Below are 26,284 nucleotides of genomic sequence, written 5' to 3'. Positions count from 1 at the left end.
TCAGCTGTTCATTTGACTAGCAGTTTGAAGTTACGGCGGCACTGAAAAAAGTGGGATACAACCGATCCTTGTCACAAGCATTCCCACAGTCATGTGATGGTGATTGGCAACCAACATGTACTTACTGCACTTCTACATTCCATAGCTCTATGATCACCATTTCTGGTCTTCCCAGCTGCCTTCTAACAAGCAAAGCCAGTGGGGGAAGCCAGATTTGCTTACCCACTGTATGATACGCCTAAGAGTTGCAGTGATCCACTTCACAACATGACAACAAAGGTCGTAAAAATAGGCCCAAGATACTTAACAAGCGCCTTGCTTAGCAACAACGACAACAAAAATCTGGTCGTAAGTTGAGACTATATAGTGGCGAAGGGAAACCCGTGTTTGAATCTAACCCCAGAAGTTTCCTGGCTGATTCCAAGTCCTCGCTCTGTCTCAACACCAGAGATGGTATTCAGCAGGTTCTGACCAGTTCTGGAGAACCGGTAGCGGAAATTTTGAGTAGTTCAGAGAACCGGTAAATACCACCTTTGACTGGCCCCGCCCCCATCTATTCTCTGCCTCCCGAGTCCCAGCTGATGGGGAGGAAATGGGGATTTTGCAGTAACCTTCCCCTGGAGTGGGGTGGGAATGGAGATTTTACAGTATCCTTCCCCTGACACGCCCACCAAGCCACGCCCACAGAACTGGTAGTAACAGATTTTGAATCCCACCACTGCTCAACACAACCAATCTCACCGGTGATTCTGGAAAAATATCCAAGGAAGGAAGGAAGGCTACCTTTATCTCCTGAAGGGAAGGTGGGCTATAAATCTTCAGAAATGATAAATGTAATGCGGTCGTTTATTTGAAGGGAGGAGGTGTGGAAAGCTGAAAACACATAGCCATGCGTTTCTTAAGGAAATCACAGGAGATGGGGAAAGGAAATGAAGTTGAAAAACAGTTTGATTAATTCACACAACGCAGGACCGTATTCTTATACCATAAAAGAAAACATTGAAGGACCACTGTTATTTCCAAAGCCCCTAATAGCCCTCCTAGAGTGTGTGTGTGTGTGTGTGTGTATTGGGGAGTGGGGATGTTTGGCCTTCCCTGAGGCCAGGAACACATAGGGATATTTTTTTCCTTTAGGTGAAAAGACTTCCCAGCCAGCTATTTCAGCTCAGCTGCCCTGATCCGATTCTCCCCTCCTGCGACAGACTTATTAAACTACTGGGGTTTTTTTTGGTTGCAGAAGGGAATTCTAACCACATAGCGCATAATGGTGACTCACTAGGGGGTGGTGGGGTGGCATGATCTCTTTTTGCTTTGCTTTGATGGATGGATTGCTTTTTCCACTGAAGTAAGAAAGCAAAAAGACAAGATTAAAAATAAATAAATAACAAAGTTAAATTAAAACAAGACCCGTCCCCTTCCCCTTCCGAGTCAAAGGAGAGAGAATCAGAATAAAACTTTGATGACGTAGTTACAACTCGCACATACAGGTGGCTGTCGACTTACCAGAGCTCATTCAATGACCGTCCAAAGTTACCACAGCACTGAAAAAGTGACTTTTTTTCACATTCACGACAGTAGTGGGTTTCAATTTAGTTTTCTACCAGTTCTCTTGTGTGCGTGGGCGATGCTTCTGCGCAGAAGTTTCTATGCATGTGCAGAAGCACCTGGGCGCATGGGCAGAGCCTTTGGCTGCCGCTACCAGTTTGCCCAATCCGGGGCGAACTGGTAGCAACCCACCACTGTTTTACGACCATTGCAGCATCTCCATGGTCACATGATCAAAATTCAGACCCTTGGCAACTGACTCATATTTATGACGGTTGCAGTGTTCCCGGGTCATGTGATTCCCCCTCTGAGACTTTCTGACCAGCAAAGTCAGATTCACTTAACAACCACGTTACTGATGTAACAACCGCAGTGATTCAGTTAACAACGGTGGCAAGAAAGGTCGTAAAATGGGGCAAAGAGCCTTGGTACTACAGTGGTTTAAAGCACCCTGTTATTAACACAGCTGCCTGCAATTTACTGCTGGTTCGAATCTCTCCAAGGCTCAAGGTTGACTCAGCCTTCCATCCTTTCTAAGGTAGGTTAAATGAGGACCCAGTTTGTGGGGGCAATAAGCTGACTTTGTATAAATATACAAAAGTATGAAGGCTATTGCTTAACGCACTGTAAGCCACCCTGAGTCTCCGGAGAAGGGCGGCATATAAATCAAATTAAAAAAAAAAAAAAAAAAGCTCACTTAACAAATGTTTCCCTTAGCAACATAAGTTTTGGGCTCAATTGCAGTCGTAAGTCAAGGACTACCTGTATATCTAACTCTATACGTAATACACATGCAATCTTCTTTTTTTTTAAAAAAAAAAAATGCATCCGTATTCTAATGTTCAGCCCAGAGCAACTTTATTATTTCAGATCCTAGATCCGTGATGGCAAACCTATGGCATGCGTGCCACAGGTGCACGCAGAGCCCTCTCTGTGGGCATGCCAGCCATAGCTCCTCCACGCATGTGCATGCACCTTCCGCCGGCCAGCTGGTCTTCGGGTCTCTACCGCGCATGTGGGGGGGGCAGGGCCCATGCAGGGACACGCGCTAATGTGCAGGGAGGGCAGGGTGCATGCACGGGGGGGGGTGCAGGTTGATGCAGGAGGCTTTCCAGGCCCAAATTGGGGCATGGGGAGGCCTCGCGTGGTGCCCCCGCACCGTTTTGTGCCGCGAACGCCTTCTGCACCAACCTGGAAGCGAAAATGGGGCTGGACCCGCGTGCATGCGTGGGGGCAGGGCACATACGTGGGGGGCACTCGCATTGCATTTTGGGGGTTTGGGCGTGTGTGCGTGTATTTGCGCGCATGCATGCTTTGGGCACTCTGCACCAAAAAGGTTAACCATCACTGTCCTAGATCCACCAAGCGCATCAGTAATTCTCTTTGTATAGATGAAAGTTGTTTATTGAGGAAATAGCAATAATATCTGTTTGAATAGCGACCAGATTTGAATAAACATAACCTTCACTGTAGAACACAATTGAGTTTTTTTTAGAGCTTTTTTTTTTGTATTAAAAAAAGAGTTTGTAACTCTTTTTAAGCGCTACTCAGGCAATGAAATAAGTATTGTAATTTCCCAGGGTTTTGTAATAACAAGCCTGGCTACTAATAACAGGAATCAGTTCGGTTTCTTACAAGTCTTTGGAAGTTGGAACAATAAACCCAAAGCAGGATTTATTGTGAAACAATTTGAGGAGATTTTTCCCCATTTCTTCAAAAACATTCGTGTTTACAACTAATGTAAACATCTTTCAGTGGTTTAAGAGACATAGAATTACAAAATTGTAGAGTTGGAAGCAATCCTAAGGATTACCCAATTCATTGCTCTTAGAACATAGTATCGTAGGTTGGAAGGGACCTTGGAAGTCTTCCAGTCAAACCCCCCCTTCAAAGAGAATTAAACTATCCATGGAAAGTGGTTATCTAACCTCTTCTTACAAACTCCCAAAATAGAGAAAACGCAGCTTCTGCAAGAAGACTGCTCCATTTCTGTACATACGTAATCATCAGGGAGAAGGGTAAAAGGAATGGCAGTAGAAAAACTAATGGAAGGAGGAGAAACATTGCCTGTAAAGAGGTGCCAATTTGCTTCTAATCTTACGAGCGCAAATTAGAAAGATGGTAATTTATAGAATGCAATTTTAGCAGAGTGCCCCCAGAACACCCCAAAGAATTATCTTCCTGGTCAGTTGTAGATGATTTTGCTGAAATAGATTTGAAAGGCATTCTGGGCCATCCAGAGTTCCAACATGATTGGTTAATTCTTCTTTCTTTGAACTCTAGGATGTGTTTGCAACGGAGAAAAAAACACGCGCACACACACGCACATATAAAATCAAATTTATTTTTTGCTGATAAATAAAGGGAGACTAGTATAGATCTATTTCAAGCTTTTTAGCTTTCATCAGCTAACCATACCCTTACTTGGATTCGAACTTGGGCTTCCTGCATGTTAGGCAGTTGAATTAACCTTCTGAGCCACAAGTTCTCCTCCCTTCATCAGCTTGAGCCAGGGGAAAGATTAAGTGTTTACTGAGACACCTGGTCTCCCCAACATGTGGGAGGGGGCATTCTGCTCCCTTTTGCCTTTCAGCTCCAATCCAGGAGCCCTCAAGCAGTCGCATTCATGACAAACCATTTTATACCAAATTTATATTTTGCTGATAAAGAAATAATGGAAGACTAGTATAGATCTATTTCAAGCTTTTTAGCTTTCATCAGCTAGCCCGCCCCAAAAATATTTAAACGCCTGTGCAGCTGGTCCTCGCCATTTCCTCTGGTTAGGTTTAGGGAGACAGAGCTGGAAATCAGGTAAGATGGCAAGAGGAGCCCCATCTTGCTCCATGCCCCCAAATAATAAGACTTCCCCAAAAATAAGGCCAAGCACTTATTTCAGGGTTCAAAAAATATAAGGCAGGGTCTTATTTCCGGGGAAACACAATATATATATATAACATTTACTTTAACTTCAGCACACTTGACTGCAAGGTGGGCTCAGATTATTAAAAAAACCCAACACAAATACAACACAAAAAATAGGAACATAAGGGAAATTAAACAACATGGCAAATCTAGATTACTATATCCAAACGCATGTGATATATGGCAAACATATCTAACAACGGGGTTCCATCCAACCTACCCCAAAGTCTGGGAGAACAACCAGATCTTTTAGGACTTCTGGAATGTCAACAGGGTAGGAAACATCTGGATCTTGGGGTGGGGATGGGGAAACCTTATTCCAGAAGGCAGGCACCACAAACAGAGAATATGTTGCTTCTTATTTGTTTTGACTCTTTAAAGCAGGGATATTCAATTCCAAAAACTTTGCGGTCGGGACAGAAACAGAATGGCCCATAATTAACTCTAAACGTACATTTAAATAAAATTGCACTAAATGTAAAACATGTCATTAGCCTGACTGCTCTCTGTGCATTTAATAAGATTTCTCTCAGTGACTTTAAAAATTACCCTTTGGTGGGAACTTCTGGTTACAGAAGGCTGTAACAAAAGCCTTTTGAGGGGTTTCTAAGTGTCTCCCTTTGGTTTTAAAGCCAGCCGAACAAATTGCAAAAGTTTTTACAGATGCAGCTCTGAACAGAACGGAATAACAGAGTCGGAAGGGACATTGGAGGTCTAGTCCAGGGGTCGGAAACCTTAAACACTCAAAGAGCCACAAAGGTCCTAACCGGAAGCCCCTTTCAATTCTGGAGCCGACCGGAAGTCCCGTTCCCCCATCATAGTCTCCTCCTCGCGCAGCATCCTTTTTCTTCTGCCGACTAGAAGTCGGTTCCCCCACTATAGAGTCTCCTCCTAGCGCGGCGTTCTTTTTCCTCTACCTGTCCTAACGGAAAGCCCTATCAATTGTGGAGCCAACCAGCAACAAGGAGCCACAGCAGAGGGATGTAAGAGCCACATGTGGCTTCAGAGCTGCAGGTTGCTGATCCCTGTTCTAGTCAACCCCCTGCTTAGGCAGGAAACCCTACACCACTTCAGACAAATGGTTATCCAACATCTTCTTAAAAACTTCCAGCATTGGAGCCTTCACATCTTCCGGAGGCAAGTTGTTCCACGGATTAATTGTTCTAACTGTCAGGAAATTTCTTCTTAGTTCTAGGTTGCTTTTTTCCTTGATTAGTTTCCACCCATTGCTGCTTGTCCTGCCCTCAGGTGCTTTGGAGAATAGCTTGATTCCCTCTTGATTCCCACCGATATCTCAGAGAGATATTGGAACACCTTATGCTCTTTATGCTCTGTGCATAAAGAGCATCATAGAGTCAAGCGCGTCAAGTGACGAGAGGAGTTGAGCTGGTTGAACAAACTCCCTCTTTTTATTCCCCGGCAGTTACAGTGCATCAATTCATTTGTATTTCACCCTAAATCTCAGACTCACAGTCTTGAATTCCTCGGAGGCTTCTGATTAGAATAGCACTCCCTACCTCCCCTACCCTGCTGATGTTTCTGGAATTAGAAGGCCAACTCGGAATCCTCCCAGATTTTTTTGCAGTCAGAGGTCTCTTGAGCATCCGTAATAACGTTGTAGACCTACCAAGTAAAAACGATCCTTCAGCCTTCTGAGGGCTGATAATCCTCTTAGAGCCCAGCTTTAATCGGGGGATATTTACAAGCGCCTGTCTCTTTCAGCAGGCAAAAATCTTAGGCAAAAATAGCATTCGGGAGAAGGCTTAACTTTCACCGAATTGATTTCTCTAACTCGAGCTGAGAAATTCGTCTGTTTTCCCCCCACCCACTTCTCTCTCTCTCTTTTTTTCTTTTTTCTTTTTTTTAGGCTTTAGGTTTTTTTGCTGGAACCTTGACACTGTCCAGGTTCAGAATAAGGTCTTGTCAAAATTACCTTCTGCCTCCTGTGTTTATTTTAGAGCGACTTTACAGTAATCCTTTAGTAAAACTATTGCAGGCTTCCAAACAAGAATAGCCTGTTGCTCCTGGATTTTTCTATGGCAAATAGAAGCACATGCGCCTGTACATACACGCAGATAGGGAGTTGGGTTATGGGTGCCCAGGAAAGAACTTTGCAAATGTTTTCTAATGGATGTGATAGGCATGATTGTGCTATGTTGTGTTACAAGAAAAAATAAAAATTCTACAGAGGTTTTTTTTTTTTTTTGACATTCATTTATCTTTAACATAAAGAAACATGACCAAAAACAAGACATGAATTCAGTTTAAGCAACAGAATTGAGCCAGTTCAGGCTATTGTTATACTATTCTAGTCTTCCGCAAACTGGTGTTCTCCAGATTCACGATAATTCCTAGAATTTCTAGTGTCTTTCCAACATGGAACGTTTCTAATTACTTGCTAAGTATTTAAGCACTACCACAATCCTTAGAAGTAGGTTGACCTAAGAGAGAAGGACAAAGTGACTCAGTTTTGGTAGCTGAAGGTGGACTAGAACTTGGGTTTTACTATACCTAGTCTAGCACCTTCACCAAACTGGCTGTTGAGTTGAGGGGCTGGGACTGCCCCAAAGTCATCTGAGGAGTTTCGGTGGTTAAGAGCGGTCTAGATTAGAACCTGGATTTCCCTGCGTTCCCTGCCACTTCCACCACTGGCTTTTGGCTTTGGCAGAGAGTTTAAGCAGTTGGAGTTCCAGCATGTCTAGATGAGACATGTTTAGGAATTGCTGACTCGTTCAGTATATGAACATGCAGAATAAATGATAGAAGTTAGCTCAGCTGTCCAGAAATTACAGCAACAACAATAACAACATCTCCAATTATGAGTCACCTGGCATTATATTCACATGTTCATATATATATTTTAAAAGTGTGCAAATGAGTGAGAGAGGGGGAGAGGGAGAGAGAAGAGAAAAGAGGACAGGAGAGAAAGAAGACTAGAGGAGAGGAGAGAAAGAAGAGAGAAGGAAGACGAGAGGAGAGAAGGAAGATGAGAGGAGAGAAGAGAAAGAAGAGAGGAGAGAAAGGAGAGGAGAGAAGAGAAAGGAGAGGAGAGGAAAGGAAGAGGGGAGGGGAGAGGAGAGGAGAGGAGAGAGGAAAGGAGAGGAACACCAAGGACTTGCATAATCCAATTCAGGGCTACACATATTCCTTCCTATTGGATTCCTCGTTTTGTTCATTTTTTAACTTCTCTTGCTATCCTGTGATCAATTCAATTTGTTTTGTATAGAGGTGGCAAATCTGAGGCCCTGAGATATTGTTGAACTCTATCTCCATTGGACAGGCTAGCTGAGGATGCTGGAATTGTAATACATTAACATCTGAAGGGTGCGGGTTGCATATGATATGTTGAGGATAGTTTTTTTTTCCCCTTTTATTGTTTAACAAGATGACTTGTCGGAGGTTGAGGTACCGTACAAATAAAGATTATTGCATGTGGGGAAGAAAGAAAAACCTTGAAACCAGAATGATATGGAAAATCAGGAGGCACAAAGGGAAAGGATCAAAGAGGACATCTATAGAAAGGGACTCTCTTGAAAAGCTGTGCAAAGTTCTGGCATATTTGCAGATGAAATCCTTTCTTTACAAAATTGTGGGGAAAAATAATTGTGGGGTTTTTGTTTTTTTTCCCTCAATAAACCAGTTGAATCTCTGAGACACTTTTCTTTCCAGTTAGCCATTTATATGGATTTGGCCTGGTTGATGCAGAATCTCTGGTTGTGGAAGCAAAGAGATGGAAGACCGTTCCTGTTCAGCACATCTGCGTGGGAACCTCAAATAAGAAATCTTGGTGAGTTGTCATGAGAGGGCTCACATCTGGATGGATTGGCTCTTTGATTCATTATTTGCCATTGTGTCAGTGCCAAGGGACATATAGCATCCTCCCCCTCAATGTGACTGTGGGGTCCCACATCAAACTGTAGATTGGATTGTGACTGGCTGTAAATTGAGGGCATAAACGGGAAAGGGGAGAAGAAAAGCGGAGAGAGGAAGCATGGTGTGAAGCAAACATATCATCTTTTAATCATCATCATGATCCTTTGCGTGATGGAGTCTGGGCAACTGAATGGAGCTGAGTGTTTACTGGCTGGATGCCCTTCCTGTTGCAAATGCGGAGTTATATTCAGCAGATATATATCCTGTTTCCCCAAAAATAAGACCCAACCGGAAAATAAGTCCTAGCATGATTTTTCAGGATGCTTGTAATGTAAGCCCTACCCCCAAAATAAGCCCCAGTTAAGATTGTCAGCCAGATGGGTGCATTTAGTACCATATTTCCCCCAAAATAAGACCTAACCGGAAAATAAGCCCTAATGCATCTTTTGGAGCAAAAATTAATATAAGACCCAGTCTTATTTTCGGGGAAACACAGTACTCATCGTGCCCAGAGAGAGAAATATCTGCCTCTACCTAGGATCGAACTCACAGCCTCCTGATGATGAGGCGGGAGCTCCACTTCTAGGCCACCGCACCACCTGTGTGAAGTAAACATATACCTGCACTAAACACTTTTACCTTGCAGTGTTTTGCTTGAAGGCCTCAATTGTCCATCATGAAACTGACATGACCTGGAGAAATTGCAGGCTCTTTTTAAATACACACCTGAATCGAGAGAACTGGAAATATACTAGCGAGAGTTGAAATGCCCCACACCTTTGTGGGATTTAAGGAGCTCCCATGTGGGTTTTAGCTCAAACGCAGCATCTGTAATTCCCTGGGCAATGGGACTGCTTTATGAGGTTGCATTGGCTTGTTCCTTGCAAGACTATGCACACAGATACGTCCCTAAATCTTCTCAAACTCTTCCCCAGCCCTTTTGTTGTTACTGTTGTTGTTGCTGTTGTTGTTTTGCTTCTTGGTTCCTTTCCTTCTAAAAGTTTCTTATCTCTTGATTTGATTTAGTGTGGCTTTTCTGATGACAAGAAGTTCTAATTACATGCAAAACTTTGTCTGACACCCCAGAGATGGCTGAAAGTTCATTCACTTTGGCCTTTGCTCGTAATTCCATGCACGTACAAACAATTCTCCTGATGTTCTGGGGTGAGGATGCATTACAAAGGAAAATATTGAGTTATTAGATCTAGCTAAACAGGGTTTCGGTGTTGCATTTTAGGACTGCATAAATTATTTCCACCGCCTGTTTTAGAATCAGTGCAGTGAAATAGTTACCGTATGCCTTCGTGGCCATGAAGCTTTGAATCAATCTCACTCTTTAAGCTGCCTCTATTTCATGCTAGAGGTGTTGTGAATGTACAAATAAGAAAGGACCATGACCTCTTGGAAAAGGGGGAAAACTGAATGGGTAGTAAACATTTATTAACAATTATTTATTTATGAAGAGGCAAGAATTGTTTTGCACGGTGCGGGGTACACATCAACATGGGACTAGAAAGCAGGAAAGAAACTAAAATAAAATACATACTTACCATCTAAATGTATGATGTTCATTTCTATCTCCAGAGCAGCTGTATGACTATATGCACATACACACACATGAAGTGCAACATATTGTTAAATAAATCACTTTGACATTTACGTTTGACCTCTGATTTGACATGTGATGTTTTGAAGACATTGGAAGAAACAAGTCCCAGATTTCAACCCCTGGACATTTGAAAATGTGCCACACCTGCCTTTGTTTTCATGGTTCATCAGGAGACAATATTAGTTTTCTTCGTCATCAAGTTTCTCCTCCACAATTGTTTCCCTTCCTCGAATGCTTCCAATTTGTGCAGCTGTGCAGTTGCCCGAGTTGTTGATTCAGTCCATCCATGCCCTTTAGCCATTTGGGGGGGGGGAGGTTTGCTAGCTACCTTGATTACTTAACCATCTTTTTTGAATGATTGGATTCAGATGGGTAGAGGTCTTCTATAGAGGCATGGGAAAATAAGGTGGCATAAGGCTCAATTTAGGAGGGACACAGCGGCTCAGTGGCTAAGACGCTGAGCTTGTCGATGGAAAGGTTGGCAGTTCAGCAGTTTGAATCCCTAATGCCACGTAACAGGGGTGAGCTCCCGTTACTTGTCCCAGCTTCTGCCAACCTAGCAGTTCGAAGGCATGTAAAAAATGCAAGTAGAAAAATAGGGACCACTTTTGGTGGGAAGGTAACAGCGTTCCGTGTGCCTTTGGCATTGAGTCATGTTGGCCACATGACCATGGAGGTGTCTTCGGACAGTGCTGGCTCTTCGGCTTTGAAACGGAGATGAGCACCGCCCCCTAGAGTCGGGAACGACTAGCACATATGTGCAAGGGGAACCTTTACCTTTACCTTTAAGGCTCAATTTAGACTCTATGAAGGTAACTGGATCAATGGTTTATATGAGCTTTCTTCTTAAATTCATTATTTGCCCTCTAATCCCAAAGGTGCTTTTTCAAGAGGCAACTGGACTCTCTTGCTTTTCTTTGAAGATGTTTTGCTTCTCATCCAAGAAGCTTCTCCAGAGCTGGAGAAGCTTCTTGGATGAGAAGCAAAACGTCTGGAACATCCATGAACTGGATGACTGAGAATCTCCATAGACACTTTGCCCTCTAACTTACTGAGTGCTTCTCTTTTGCTCAGCTGTTCATTTTACTAGCATTCCATTCTGTCTTTATTTGGACTGTGGGAGCTGCTCAGCTAGAACCAAACAGCACAGAAGTGTCTCCTGCCAGTTTATGTAGCAACTTGGTAGGAAGCCAGGAAGAAACAGTTTTGGACTGCAGTCTAAGCAAAGAATTGGCTTTCCTTTGATCAAGGAAGTCTGTCCAGGCCATCCTTCACCTGGCTTTCATGATGTTCCCTGCGATTTACGATCTGAGCTGCTGCTTGGTTGCTCTCCCCTAGCAGTTGCTCAATTCCATCTAAGGAACTGAAGAAAGTCTTCCAAACAATTGGGAGCATTGATTAAAAGGATATTGTTTTCCCTATTTCTGCTAGCATCCAGTGGCAACAGTGATGTCCCTGTTTGGGCTTGGTTTTTGATGAACAATTCCCTTGACATCCCTAAGGCATCAAGATTACTCTAATGATTGAGCAGAAAGTAAAAGAACTCAAGACGGGATCTAAGAAATAATAGTTGCCATTCTGTTATTCCTAATTTTCTTTGGATCTTATCACCTAATGCTTTTAATTTTCATATGCTGTTTCTTAAAAGGTATCCTGATTCTTTTTTACTCAATCCATCAAGGTAGTGCCGTGTTGTACATGTGGTTACAAAGCTCTTAACAGAATAACTGAGTTGGAAGGGACCTTGGAGGTCTTCTAGTCCAACTCCCTGCAAGGGGAACCTTTATTTTTGACCTTTATGAATGAATAAACCATAGTTAACCTTAGCACATCCAATCACAAGAGCTAAGCCGTTATTTGTTTGGCATGTCTGAAAAGACAAACCTTCCCTCTTCTTCAACAAGCTGATCAGTGCAAGTCAACAAATATCGACAACAATACCAGTATAACATAGGATTGGATTTCCTAGAAAACCTTGCATTTGTTGACCTTTAATTCTCTGTTTGGCATTGGCGCTGGGGACTGCTTCCACAGCACGTTGAGGACAACTGAGCAGAACAGCCTTTAGAACATGAAATCATGCTGCATGCAAGTAATGTTTTGAAGTTCACTTTACAAAGACCTTTTCTCTCCAAGAAATGACATCACAGCTCATGGTTTTCATAGACTCCCTTTATGTGTAAGCCAAAATAAAAGACCAGTAACATAATCCTCCAGAGAACCCTTCACCAGATGCTCAAAAGCATATCCACAGAGCCAGTCTGGAACCAATGAGCAAAACTCTCCCTGTAAATTAGACATTAGCAATATGTTTTGGATTCTAAGTGAGGAGTTGATTTATTGCTGGTGGCAATACAGCAGAATCAATGCCCTCCCTCTCTCTTAAAAGCACAGAACCCTTCAGTTAAAAGAGAACCCAGAATGCTGTGGATTGTCCCTTTCTTCTAAAGGGAAATGATTAAAAACAGTTGTAGGACTGAGGTTGGAAGCTGCCCTGGGTTAAATTATGTCCTGGGTTTAAATCTGGCTCAATTTGTTCCGCAGGGAGTGACAACGACTCTCGGGAGCCACAAACAGGATTGGGGGCGTTGGGTCCCCTGGGGTGACTTGGAAATGATTGGCATGGATTACACACCTTATATTTATCTGAATCTAGAGGAAATGGATTTGAGTTAATCTTGAGAATTGTTCTTTTGCACGCCTTTGGAGGGAAGTCTTTCCCGTGTGGATTCTGTCGCTTTTCAGAGATAATGGTAGGCTTGTCTTTATTTTCTTTATTTTTGTTGTTATTTCCAATCACACAGGTTCATCCCTGCCAATAAAACAATCCGGACTATGACTCTAACCAGCGCCTGTGCTGACAACCCGGAGCATCATGTGGTCTATTTGGAGCACGTTGTTGTACGGATTTCCATTGTGCATCCTCGGCGGGGAGATCTACAAATATACCTAACTTCTCCTTCGGGAACCAAGTCCCAGTTGCTGGCGAGGCGGTGAGTGGCATTGAATCTCAGCCACAACACAATTGGGATCCCGACACAATTGGGATTTATCTAGTAGTAGGTTATGGTCTACTTTATCAAATGCCTTACTGAAGTCCAAGTAAATTATATCGACAGCATTCCTCTGGTCCACTAATTTTGTCACTTTGTCAAATTCTTGGATTCTTGGATAGCTCTCGCTGTTTCCCCAAGGAACTGATGGGGAGGGATAGACGAGTTTCTAATCTTCCCACGAGGCAACCAATGGGGGTCATCCAAGGAGCCAGACAAGGGAGCAAAATGGAGAATTGAAAAATGTGGCTTTGATCCAGTAAGGCAATGAGTTTATTGCTGAAAATAATCTGGAAGGAGGACATGTGTGTCCTGTGAATGCTGCCCTAAGTAACAGGCACCTTTGTTCCAGGTTAGACCTCAGTTGGATTAAACATTGAGGGTTTCTAAGAAGTAATGCACGGGGTTGGACTAGAAGACCTCCTAGGTCCCTTCCAAGACTATCATTCCATAATCTGTATCTGCTTTTTGACCTGGGTTGGCCATTGATTGATACCAAGCGGCCTTACTGAAGACTCAAGCTTAGATATACTCCCCAAAAATAAGACCCAACCGGAAAATAAGTACTAGCATGATTTTTCAGGATGCTTGTAATATAAGCCCTACCCCCAAAATAAGCCCCAGTTAAGATCGTCAGCCAGATGGGTGCATTAAGTACTATATTTTCCCAAAAAATAAGACCTAACCAGAAAATAAGTCCTAATGTATCTTTTGGAGCAAAAATATAAAACCCAGTCTTATTTTGGGGAAAACACAGTACGGAAAGAAAGGTTTTAAGTGAGTGACTTTATCTTCCATCTTTTCTTTTTCCTCTAATGTTTTATCCCGATCTAGTAGTTTTCGTGGATGGATTCTAGTTGTATCACAGCTTCTCTTCTTTGACATCCTAGAGAGATGAGAGGACTTGGTGACAGGAGATGCAATGCATAGGTTCCCCTTTAGCAATATCAATTATCACTTATATACCACTTTACAGGATTTTTCAGCCCTCTCTAAGTGGTTTACAGAGTCAGCCTCTTGCCTCTAACAAATCTGGCTCCTCATTTTACCCATCTCGGAAGGATGGAAGGCTGAGTCAACTTTGAGCCTGGTGAGATTCGAACTGCCAAACTGCAGCTAGCAGTCAGCTGAAGTAGCCTGCAGTACTGCACTCTAACCAGTGGTGGGATTCAGCCAATTCGCACCACTTCGAGAGAACCGGTGGTTAACTTTCTGAGCAGTTTGGCAAACTGGTTGTTGGAAGAAATCATTAGGACAGAGAACCGGTTGTTAAATTACTTGAATCCCACCACTGACTCTAACCACTGCGCCACCTCGGCTTTCATGCTAAACCAGAAAGAAACAAGCCACCTTACAGTTTAGCAATGCCTAGGGAACTAGCCAGCTGAAAAGTCTGCTTGTAGCTTGCCAGTCGCCCCAACACATTTTATGGAACCTCTGATTATTGGTCTCCTTCAACCCATGAGCCTTTTGCATGATTATATCTTTGTAACCGCCCTTTCATCTGTACTCTTTGGTTTCCATATTCCTACTTGGCGATTTGAAAATCATAGATCCAGTGAAGGAATTTTTTTTTAAAAGGGTTATAGAGAGTAAGGCTCTTCCTCCTTCATTTCTCTTTCATCAGAGAAATGAAAGATGCGATTTCATTTGCTGTGAACATGAACAAGAGATCTTAATCATCCTTTATAAAAAGGCGGGTACCGTTTGCCCAGCCAAGTCAGGGTTGGCTGATCCGCAAAGAAGAAGTGCCCAAGGGGCACATGACAACATCATTGGGTAGCAGCAGAGCTGAAGCGAAGCGAAGTTAACACATTTTGGGGCAGCGCCTTGGCACGAACCAGCGGAGAAAAGCTGGTAGCCACACGTGTGTGCATTAAAATTGAAACGCACGTCTCTTTTCCGGCTCGCTTTGTCAGTTGCAAATTTTGATGGCAAGTGTTTGTCAGTCGTTCTGTGGCAACATGTGCTTGTCATTCAGTTGGGTGAGACGGCGGTGTGCCAAATCAGTCGTTTTAAACTTCACATTCTGGATATGAATTCCTGCTTTCAAATTTAAAACACTCAAACTTTGTAATTTGGATTTTTGTGCCGTTTTCCTCCGGAGATATTATAGTATACTATTATATAAAAGTAAAAAAGTTGAGGTTTTATCTTATTACCTTATTCTACTGCACCAAAAGGAGTCGGAAGTCAATGGAGTTTTTTTCCCCGTTTTTCCCCTTCTATCCTAGACTTTTCTCTCTTCCCCTTTTCCTCCCCTATTTTACCTTTATCTTTTTAAAACAATGCTTTTGTATTTTATGCTTTGTTAAAATTAATTAAATTTTTGAACCATGGAAACACAACCTTTGCAAATGCATTTCTAGTGTAGGTCTCAAAATAGAAAATTATTTTGAACTATTTCTTGGTTTCAGAATCAGAATGCAAAAAAGGTCTTTGAAGGGCTGCAGCTGGTTATATGATAAATATGATACCTATATAACAGCTAGTTGGTGGATACAGATATTTCATGAACCAGTTATCAGAGCATGGTTTCATTTATTTTATTTTATTTACTGTCCAATCCCCCAAATCCTGGGAAGTTTACACGTTGATTTGTTTGTGGTTTCTTCCAACCCATTGATTTCCCCCCCCCTCTGAATTATCTTCTATGAATATTTTAAAAGCGAAAGACTTGCAAACTGGTGTTGTTTTGATGTACCTTGCCCATAAATATCACTTGTCATAACAGGGAGTAACTAATTATTTAGTTGCTAAAAGGTGATTCAAGACAGACGTTGAAACTCACATGGATAAGGAATATCCTTATGAGCTAGAAATCCAAAATTTACTTCCAGCTTGACTTTACAAGTTTAATGGCCCTTAAGCTTCAGATGTAGTTTCGGGCATAATTAGATACTGTTGGAAAATAAAGAAATGAGGAGATGATTCATTGAAATGTGGTTGACTGGCTCTTTCATTATGATTAAGCTTCTTGTGTACAGCACATAAGCCTAACCAGATAAGAGTTTCACTAGGACAATTGTGTTAAATGTAGACACAATACCTATTTCTTAGTGTTAGGAAAGCCCAAGAGCTGGCCAGCTGAATGCAGTCCTGACCTGCCTCTCTCCTCCCTCCCCTTTCCTCCCCTCCCCTCCCCTTTCCTCCCCTCCCCTCCCCTTTCCTCCCCTCCCCTTTCCTCCCCTCCCCTTTCCTCCCCTCCCCTTTCCTTTCCTTTCCTTTCCTTTCCTTTCCTTTCCTTTCCTTTCCTTTCCTTTCCTTTCCTTCCCCTTTCCCCTTTCCCCTTTCCCCCTTCCCTTCCCTTCCCTTCCTTTCCTTTCCTTTCCTTTCCTTTCCTTTCCTTTCCTTCCCTTCCCTTCCCTTCCCTTCCCTTCCCTTCCCTTCCCTCCCCTTTCCTCCCCTCCCCTTTCCTTTCCTTTCCTTCCCCTTTCCCCTTTCCCCCTTCCCTTCCTTTCCTTCCCTTCCCTTCCCTTCCCTTCCCTTCCCTTCCCTTCCCTTCCCTCCCTCCCCTCCCCTCCCCTCTCCTTTCCCTTTCCCTTTTCCTTTCCTTTCCTTTCCTTTCCTTTCCTTTCCTTTCCTTTCCTTTCCTTTCCTTTCCTTTCCTTTCCTTCCTCTTCCCTTCCCTTCTCCTCCACCTTCCCTTCCCTTCCCTTCCTTTTCCTTTTCCCCTGGAAATTATCCCTGATGAATTTTATTAACAAATGCCAAGAAATGGGGACAGAGTTCCTGCTGTCTTCAGGGGGGTAAAAGAATAGTAAAGTGCATAACCTTCCTTTTAAAGCACAAAGTAAACTCCAACCTTCTCCCGCCTAACCCATGAAACCACCCCCATCTCCTTGAAATGCTGACTCCACCTACAACAAAATGATTGACTTGGCTGCTCTAGCAAATAACCCCCCCCCCCCCAATTCTGCAGTTTGATCAATCGTCTTGAGAATGAACTTTTGATGCTGGTGTCTCATTAACAGACAGCATGATGAGTCTAATGAAGGCTTCAAACACTGGGAATTCATGACTGTCCATTGTTGGGGAGAAAGGGCAGCTGGAGAATGGACCCTGGAGATCCAAGATAAACCCTATTACGTTCGCAACCCAGACGTGCAAGGTAAGTGTGTCAGAGTATTTGCAGCCTTTTTACAGTGGCTGGATTCACACTTTGTGCCAAGCCATAACTTGTACAATCACAGCTGACTAACTGAGCTACAATTGACTATGCTTACATGGCAGTCTTGGCCATAAATTGTGGTTTGTGCTAGAGTCATGCTCAGTTAAGCTGAAACTAAACCAACCACATTGCAATTGCTGCTGCCAAGTCATAATTCTGAGTGTCTTCCACGCTTAATATATACCAAGATTTCTGCTGATTGCTTCCAAAGGTTAGTTACAAGCTGATTCCTAAGAAATCCCTTTCTTCTTGGTTCCGTGTTGACTTGCACTTGATTATTATTATTTTTTTGGGAAGACGAGATAAAGCACCAACTCCATGGTGCCCAGATTCCAGGTAGCACCACTACTCTTAACAAGTAGAGAGTTTCCATGGAGATTTGCAACCAGAAATGCCTAACTATATCTATGTTGAACTGGTTTGGTGAGTCATTTGATGGATAAGTGAGTGAGAATTCTCATCATGAAGAAAAGGAGAGAAGAGAGAATTCTCATGAATGGATTTTCATTCTCATGAGACCTTCTCAGTCATCATAGGGGAATGGGATGGCTCAGTGGTTAAAGATGCTGAGCTTGTCAGCTGGAAAGCTGACAGACCAGGTTCAAGACCCAAATGTGTGCGATGGGGTGAGCTCCTATTACTTGCCTCAGCTCCTGCTCACCTAGGAGTTCAAAAGCATGCAAATGCAAGTAGATAAATCAGTCCCACCTTGGTGGGAAAGTAACAGTGTTCTTTACACTGGCATAAAGCCATACTGGCCACATGACCATAGATAGTATCTTTGGACAACTGTGGTCCCTCAGTTAAGAAAAGGAGATTAGCACAGCCCTGTAGAGTCAGATGTCAACTCACTGGCCTGCTCTCGAGTTGCCATAGGCCAGGAGCGATGGGAAACTGGTGAAACTGCACAGCAGCCAAAAACAGATGCACATTCCATGCTTATCTCCTTCAAGGCTGTATCCCAGGGATACCTACAGTAGTCGAAGGGGAGTGACCTCTACCACCCAGGAAATTGCTCCATTGGCAAACATGATTGATGACACACCCTGGGGGGGAGGGGAAAGCAGGGTCATAACTGGAGTGTAAATTACATAGGGTCAGAGCTGGCTTCACTTGGGAACTTGCGGACGTGAAGCTTCTAATAACTGACTGGATTTCTTTTGAAGCTTGGCTCAAGACTCATGATTTAATTAGGGCATCCGTCAGAACCCTGACATCAGACATGACTGGACAGGGGAAGCTTTTACCTTTTTTCCCCCCCTCATGATGCTCAACAGGTTCTTGGCTCTAAATTAGTGTCCAGAAGGAGCAATTATCAAGAAGCAAGGAGGAATGCTTGCTTGTTCCCCTGGTTTGCAAGATTCGTTGGCAATAGTGACAAGGCCGTCACCCTAGAAACCTTTCCTCCGCTATCCTCAAATTGGGTGACTTCTTGGAACTCAACAAAGAAAAGAAGGTGTTTTTTTTCTGGCACATTTTAAAAACGCATTTGTGTACTGGACAGACATTGTATTTATCAGAGCAAATGAGATATGTCTGCTCTCTGTGTCACTGTCCTTTATTATCGCTTGCAGTCTTTCTGAGAGTGACATTAATGACCGGTGATGAATTGGTGTTTGAGAAGAAGGCCTCATTGCTCCTTGGAGTCGTCTTTCTGCCTGAATTTTTGGTCTCCGGTCTCTTTCCCTAACAGAACCATAAATTGTGTTCAGAACTGTCTCTCCTCATCCCCCCAATCTTTACAGGAGGCTAAAAAGCAACAGAATTATCCAATACAAATTCCATTAGAAAGCATCAAACTAATTGGTGCTGACGTGCAGATGCAAAAAAAAAAAAAAAAAGCTATGTCGAAACGTAGGATTTCTTTCTTTTTCTTTTTAATTGTTTCTGGTCTTCCAGGCCTTGGCAGTGGAACTTAAGCTGTGTAATTGCCCTTAACGCCACACACAGACCATGCCAGGGCTTTGCGGTGGCACCACCGGAGTTGAAATCCAGAACAATTGTAACTTTTCCAGTGGGGTAGATTCACTCGGATAGCTAGAAGTATAAACCAACAAGGTGAAGTAGATTGAAGAAAGGGGCAGGAGCGGGCTTCAAAAATTTTAGCAAGGGGTTCTCTGCCTGATTTCTGGGTGGGCGTGGCCATGGTGGGCCTGGCCTAATCGGCCTTCTGCACCACAGTGGGAGGGGGGGTATTTTTGCCCTTCCTGGGCTCCGGAGGCTTTCCCCAAGCCCTCTGGGAGGGTGAAAACAGCCTCCCCAGGCTCCGGAGCCTCATTTCCAGCCTTCCTAAACTTCCAGTAGGCCCGTTTTTTGCCCTCCCCGAGCCTCTGCGTACGCCCGACACTTACCTGCATCCAAAACGGGCTGCGTGGGGACTCCTGGGAGGGGTGGGGTGGGAGGGGCCAGCCAGGAGTGGGATTTGGGGGATTCTCCGAACTGCACAGAATCTTAGCTAGAGGTTCTCACGAACCCCTGCGAATCCCCAGCAGTCAATCCCTGGAAAGGGGGAAAAGTTGGACAGAGCCCCGGCGCCTTTTGAAGAGCATAGATTTCTCAGCCTTTCCCAATCTAATATCTTACAGAGCTCATGGGATTATATCTCCCAGAATTCCAAGTACCACAGCTCTGATGCAGGCAGCTCACTTGTAAGGACCCATGTATGGTGGCGATGGAGATACCTCCTTTTGTCACTTCCCAATTGACTTGCTTTCTTGCCATACAACAGCTGTTAGTGTCACAGATTTCCTAACCATCTGCCCCATGTGTAATTGCTGCAGAAAACTGCTCTCCAAGCAGCCCTTTTTCTGAACTACAGAATACAGAATACTCGTGTACATTGGTTGTAAATCGCCTTTTTTCAGAGCTGTCGTAACTTCAAACGGTCACTAAAAGAATGGTTGTAAGTCCAGGACTACCTGTATTGAAGCTTCCCCCAGTGTTCCAGGAAAGCTCTAAAGATGGACTTTAATAAATATCAGACAACTTGTTGACGAATCCTTATCCATACATTGAAACATTTGCATTCAAAGGCTGTCACAGAGAAAAGGGGAGTCAACGCATTTTCCAAAGTAAGATGAAACTCATAAAGGAGAGAACCAGAATTGAGAAGAAAGTGAGAACAATTAGCCAGGGGAACAACTTGCCTCCAGAAACTCTGGGTGCTCCACAGTGCTAGTATTCAGCCAGTTCTATCCGGTTGGGGCAAACCGGTAGTGGCGGATGCAGGAGGCTCCGCCCACCTGCCTGGACGTCACCAGATCCCCTTTTTGACCCTCTGTGCATGCGCGGAAGGGTCTGCGCCAGTGGTGAAATGTAAACTTTGTTACTACCAGTTCTGTGGGCGTGGCTTGGTGGGGGGGTGTAATGTGACTGGGTGGGCGTGGCCAACTTTTTTTTTTTCTTTTAAAACCATTTTTTCTACAACCTCTTTGGCTGAAGAGGTTGTAATAAATGCTTTTAAAAGCCTCTGATGATCAGGCAACTCAGCCGGGATCGTCAGAGGCTTTTAAGAGCATTTTTTCTACAACCTCTTAACTAAAATTACAATTCATTGAGGAAAATAATGTCAACTTTTAATCTTTCCTAGGGAAGTTAAAAGAATGGAGCCTCATTTTATACGGAACGTCTGAGCATCCTTCCTCTAATATCAGCACTCAGCACTTTAGGTCAACAATGCTGGACCCGCCATCTTTGGAAATAGAGCCTTCAAAAGTCGCTTTCTTCCAAAATCAGATGGAGATCCCAGAGGAGGAAGATGAATATACAGGTAAAATGCCCCAAACTGTTTATTTCTTCTTTCTAGCTCTGCTTCAGAAAAGAGCAACTAAGAGGATCAAACGCTTGGAGACTAAAACATATGAAGAATGGCTGCAGGATTTGGGTTTGGCTAGTTTAAAGGAAAGAAGAATTAGGGGCGACATGATAGCAGGATTCCAATATTTGAGGGGCTGCCACAAAGAAGAGGGGTTCAAATTATTCTACAAATGCCAGAGGGCAGGACAAGAACAATAGTTGGAAACTAACCAAACACAGAAGAAACCTGGAATTAAGGAGAAACTTCCTAACAGTGAGGACAATTAACCAATGGAACAAAAGTTGCCTTTACAAATTATGGGCGCTCCATCACTGGAGGTTTTTAAGAAGAGGGTAGACCCGTGATGGCGAACCTATGGCACGCGTGCCACAGGTGGCACACGGAGCCATATTAGTGGGCACGCAAGCTCAGCTCCAGCACACATGCATGCGCTGGCCAGCTAATTTTCAGGCCTTCTGGACCCACCAAAAGTCAGGAAACAGGCTGTTTCTGGCCTCTGGAGGGCTCCCAGGGGGTGGGGAAGGCCGTTTTCACCCTCCCCAGGCTCCTAGAAAGCCTCTGGAGCCTGGGGAGGGCGAAAAACAGGCCTACTGGGCCCACCATGCCATCACGTGCCAAAAGTGGGGGGAGCACGGGGTGGTTGTGCATGGGGGGTGGGCGCATAGAATTATGGGTGTGGGCACGTGTGCATGCAACCCCCTGCACTCCCCCCACTTTTGGCACGCGATAGCAAAAAGGTTAGTCATTGGGCTAGACAGTCACTTATCTGAAATAGTATAGGTCAGTGATGGTTAACCTATTCAGCACTGAGTGCTGAAACGAGCCTGCGCATGCGTGCAGCAGCCAGCTGCAGTTCTGGGTTCCATCACACGCATGCATACCGGACAGCTGCTCTCTTCCGGATTCTGGCACTCCAGCACAAGCACACACTCCAGTTTTGGCACTCAGTGGTCTTCAGAGGAAGACAGTGAGGACAATTAACCACTGGAACAGCTTTCCTTCAGAAGTCATGGATATTCCATCACTGGAGGATTTTAAGATGAGACTAGACAGTCACTTATCTGAAATAGTATACAGTAGGTTCTCCTGCTTGAGCAGGAGGCTGGACTAGAAGACCTTCAAGGTCCCTTCCAGATTCTATTCTATTCTATTCTATTCTATTCTATTCTATTCTATTCTATTCTATTCTATTCTATTCTATCCTATCCTATCCTATCCTATCCTATCCTACCCTACCCTACCCTACCCTACCCTACCCTACCCTACCCTACCCTACCCTACCCTACTCTGCTCTACACAAGGAGCCATCCATTGTTTCTTTTCTTTAAAAAACAGGCACTTTGCAGTCTAGGAACACAGAATATTTATTTCAGGATTGCTCAATAGCCCACAAAGCTAAGCTTGGAAATGTTCTTCTATGAATTTCCAAGAAGTTGTTTCTCTTACAAAATAATGAAAACCAGCACCAAGGCATTTCCTTTTCTTCCTTGGGGACCACAAGTACAAATTCGGATAAAACGAGATCCCTTTCAGATTTCCAAGAATCTTGGTTTTAATTTAAACAACAAGGGAGCAGAAAGATTCTGGCATTGTGTTGGGCTCGCATTGTTAGGCTTGGAAAAGAATGGGAAGGACTTTTTGAATTACAGGAACATCTGAAGTTGATTTCCAATAGTCAGAGAATGGCGAACTGTGCAGCCCACAATACGTCTTGTGTCTCTTGGTGGCTGCCTTTTTCAGAAGAGTAGAGACAGCAATTAAAAAACAACAACAACAATGTCCCTCATTTTTATACAAAGCACACTGTTTTCCGTTTTTTCTTTTCGGCAAGCTTTGATCAAACTACAACTGTTGGGAAATAAAATTGCGTCTAATGTAAAATGTCAATATACGATCGACCCACATGACGGAGCCAAAGTAATTAAGGGTCTTCTGAAAATTTAGCCATTGTCTCTGTGTGAGTTGTGCCCAATCTAGCACTCAACACACAAGCCTGCTAGTATATTGACAGTATCCCAATCCTGCAAAAAGAGGGGGGGGAACCCTAAAATGCAACGGCACTTTTCATGTTGTTCCAAGGGGAAACATGGTTTTCTTGCTAGCCCTTTTATGTGATGGTTATCAGAGGCAGATGCTTGGTTTTTCAATGGAATGGTTAGTCTGCCCAACTGTCTCCTGACTTTCTTAAGGCATAGATGTCCCTGTAGATTTGAGCTCTTCTCCTGAAGAGAAAAACTCACTAAAATTGTCTGAGGCAGCCATGCAGTTCAGATGTGGAAGTAGCCTTAGACCAGGGGTCAGTAACCTTAAATACTCAAAGAGCTACAAAGGTCCTAACCAGAAGCCCCCTATTCAATTCTGGAGCTGACCAGAAGTCCTGTTCCCCCAGCATAGAGTCATCTCCTAGCATGGCATCCTTTTTCCTCTGCCGACTGGAAACCAAGTTCCCCCACCATAGAGTCTCCTCCTAGTATGGCGTCCTTTTTGCCCTATCAATTGTGGAGCCAACTGATGAATGGGAGCTGCAGCAGAGGGATGAAAGAGCCACATGCAGCTCCAGAGCCGCAGGTTGCCAACCTCTGACCATAAACTTGCTAAGAAGATTCTCAAAAGCAAATTCTTCAGGTTTAGCTCAAGTCTGCAGAGGGTCTAGGGCAGGGATGGCTAACCTTTTAGCTATCGTGTGCCAGGAGTGTGTGTGTGGGGGGTGTCACACTTGTGCATGCCCACACCCATAATTTTATGCGCCCTGCCCATGTATGCGTGATCTCCTCGCTACTGGCACGCAATGGCACAATAGGCCCGTTTTTTGTTCTCCCCAGCCTCCAGAGCCTTTCTAGGAATCTAGGGAGGGCGAAAACAGCCTTCCCCACCCCACCCAGAGACCCTCCAGAGGCCGAAAATGGCCTGTTTGCCAACTTCCAATCCCACTAGAAAGCCTCTGGAGGCTGGGGAGAGCAAAAAATGGACCTTCCAGTCCCATCAGAAGTTGGCAAATGGGCTGTTTTTGGCCTCCAGAGGGCCTCCAGGGGGGTGGCGAAGGCTGTTTTCACCCTCCCCAGACTCCTATAAAGGCTCTGGAGGCTGGAGAGAGAGAAAAACAGGCCTTCCCCCCTCCCCGAGGCCCTCCGGAGGCAGGAAACTGCCTGTTTTCCTACTTCTGGTGGGCCCAGAATGCCCGAAAATCAGCTGGCCAGTGCGCATGTGCTGAGCTCGTGTGCCCACTGATATGGCTACATGTGCCGCCTGCGGCACACGTGCCATAGGTTCGCCATCACGGGTCTAGGACAACTTGCTGTGGCCATCTCATCGCAGCAGGACAACTTGTCAAGGTCAATTCACTGTGGGACAACTCGCTGCAAGACAAAAGTTACACTAATATCAAGAAACGGTAGAGTAGAATCATGAAAGGAAGGATGCCAAAGGAAAGACAAAACAAAGTGTGAATGACAAAAATTAAAATTAATTAAATTGAATTGTTGAATTATCCCATGGTGAATTGTACCGCGATAAGTTGGCCAAGGCATGTTGACTGGGGCAAGTTGGCCACAGCAAGTTGTCCTCTTCTTGTCTGCAGAACCTCATGGACATATCCAAATTGTTTTCTTAGCAATAACAGAGAAGTGGGTTTGTTCTTTTTTTTGTTTCTGGGATTTTTTTTTAAAAAAGATTTAATTATTCCCAATTTAGTATTTGGTATTTCCTAATGGTGTCCCACCAAGTCCTATTGGAAAGATTTTGATTAACTTGTTTTAGAGATCCCTCATCCATCCTTAGACTCTGATGGGCTGAACAATCAGTGGGAATGCAAGCAATAAAATTTCACTGAACTACCTTATTACTGGAAAAAAGGTCTTTCTTCAGGTTTTTCTGGTAGATATATTTAGATAAATAGATTCTATAAAAACATAAGACACTGGGTTTATCCAGAGTTGATGATGCCAATGGCAACGATGATGCCAAGCATCAAGCAGAGTAAGCCACTCTTATCCTTGGATCAGCCCAAGATACATTTCATTGCTTACCAAAGATAAGATTCCTGCTTTCCCCATTTCACACACAGATAAGTGCTCACTCTAACTTCCATACAGGAAGATTGATATGGATCTTTCTTTCCATTTAAAACAGCAGGTGAGTGGAGAGAATGCAGGATAGATAGGCTTTGGAGCAGGGGTGAAATCTACTTATCTTCCTTACTGATTCGGAAGCACATGCCCACGTCACGTGCGCAAGCACACCTTCTGCGCATGTGCAAAACCTGCACATGCGCAGAAGGTAAAAAACCATTACTTCCTGGTTAAAATCAGGAAGTAATGACATCCGGGTGGCGATCGCTACCGGATCGCCGAACCACAGGGAAAAATCGCTATTGGATCGGGCAGTCCGATCCGATCCGGGAGCATTTCACCCCTGCTCTGGTGTACACAAACAGTCTTGTTGCCTCAAAAAGAATAGCTTTTTTAAAAAAGTTTTTTTTATTATTTTTTAAAACATAAAACACATCTTTTCAAAACGAAGCTTTTGATCCGGTCACAAATTAAAACAAATCACTAACAAATCTTAATGTTCATTTAACACAACTTAATATTTTACTCAAGTATTTCCTTCAAATCTGTCTATTTAACTATGCCATTATCCCCAAAAACCCATTACTTAAGTCTTAAATTAACCAATTATCATTCCATTTTTCTCTTTCATTTGCATAGATGGATATATTTTAAAAATATAAATCATACAATTATTTTAAACATTCATAAAATATTTAATTCCAACATAACCATTTTATTATTACTATTAAACTCAAGATTTATAATCTTTATTTCTGTTATTAAACCTAACTTATTCATTTCCTTTTAACTGTTACTCTCAACATACTCCTCCTGATTTTGACTATCCCACCTCATTTTATTTTTGCTATGAAACCCAACATTTTTATCTTTATCTGTTGTTAAACCAATCATTTTGAGATGCAGAAGAAATGGCTAGGGAGCTGAAGTAGCAACAGATTTTTAAAAGGAATAGACCCCATAGCCAAAAAAAAAAAAACCCTTATTCATTCATTCTGAATTGTCTACACTGTTGGCTCACAGGAAAACTTGTCTACATTAGGAGTTAGACATGTTGCACACAGAATCTAATAGTTACCATACAGTCATGCTATTAGAACACAGGATATTGACCAAACCTTTACAGGGGTTCACATAACTTTGTGGTCTTTTATTGATGTTATTTTGCAAGTCCCGAGTCAATAAAACGCTTAACAGGTTGTTAATTTAGTTAATCAAAGGCTGTAG

The 26,284-nt window shown here is 43.5% G+C and overlaps 1 protein-coding gene across 2 annotated transcripts in view; it reads left to right on the top strand.

The window, feature by feature from the left end:
- The window catches only part of PCSK6 (proprotein convertase subtilisin/kexin type 6), a 128,017-nt gene that overhangs the window by 79,352 nt on the left and 22,381 nt on the right, over positions 1-26,284 (top strand). For both annotated transcript variants that reach the window (XM_034424697.2, XM_087877926.1), the window contains exons 11-14: positions 8,137-8,254; positions 12,754-12,942; positions 16,977-17,113; positions 20,763-20,942. In XM_034424697.2, coding sequence (XP_034280588.2) covers positions 8,137-8,254; positions 12,754-12,942; positions 16,977-17,113; positions 20,763-20,942 — 624 coding nt within the window. The remainder of the gene's footprint in view (positions 1-8,136; positions 8,255-12,753; positions 12,943-16,976; positions 17,114-20,762; positions 20,943-26,284) is intronic.

Source organism: Pantherophis guttatus, chromosome 13, assembly GCF_059756535.1.
Source record: "Pantherophis guttatus breed Tessera chromosome 13, ASM5975653v1, whole genome shotgun sequence".
In the NCBI taxonomy this organism is placed as follows: domain Eukaryota; kingdom Metazoa; phylum Chordata; class Lepidosauria; order Squamata; family Colubridae; genus Pantherophis; species Pantherophis guttatus.
This window is presented reverse-complemented; position numbering and strand designations above follow the sequence as displayed.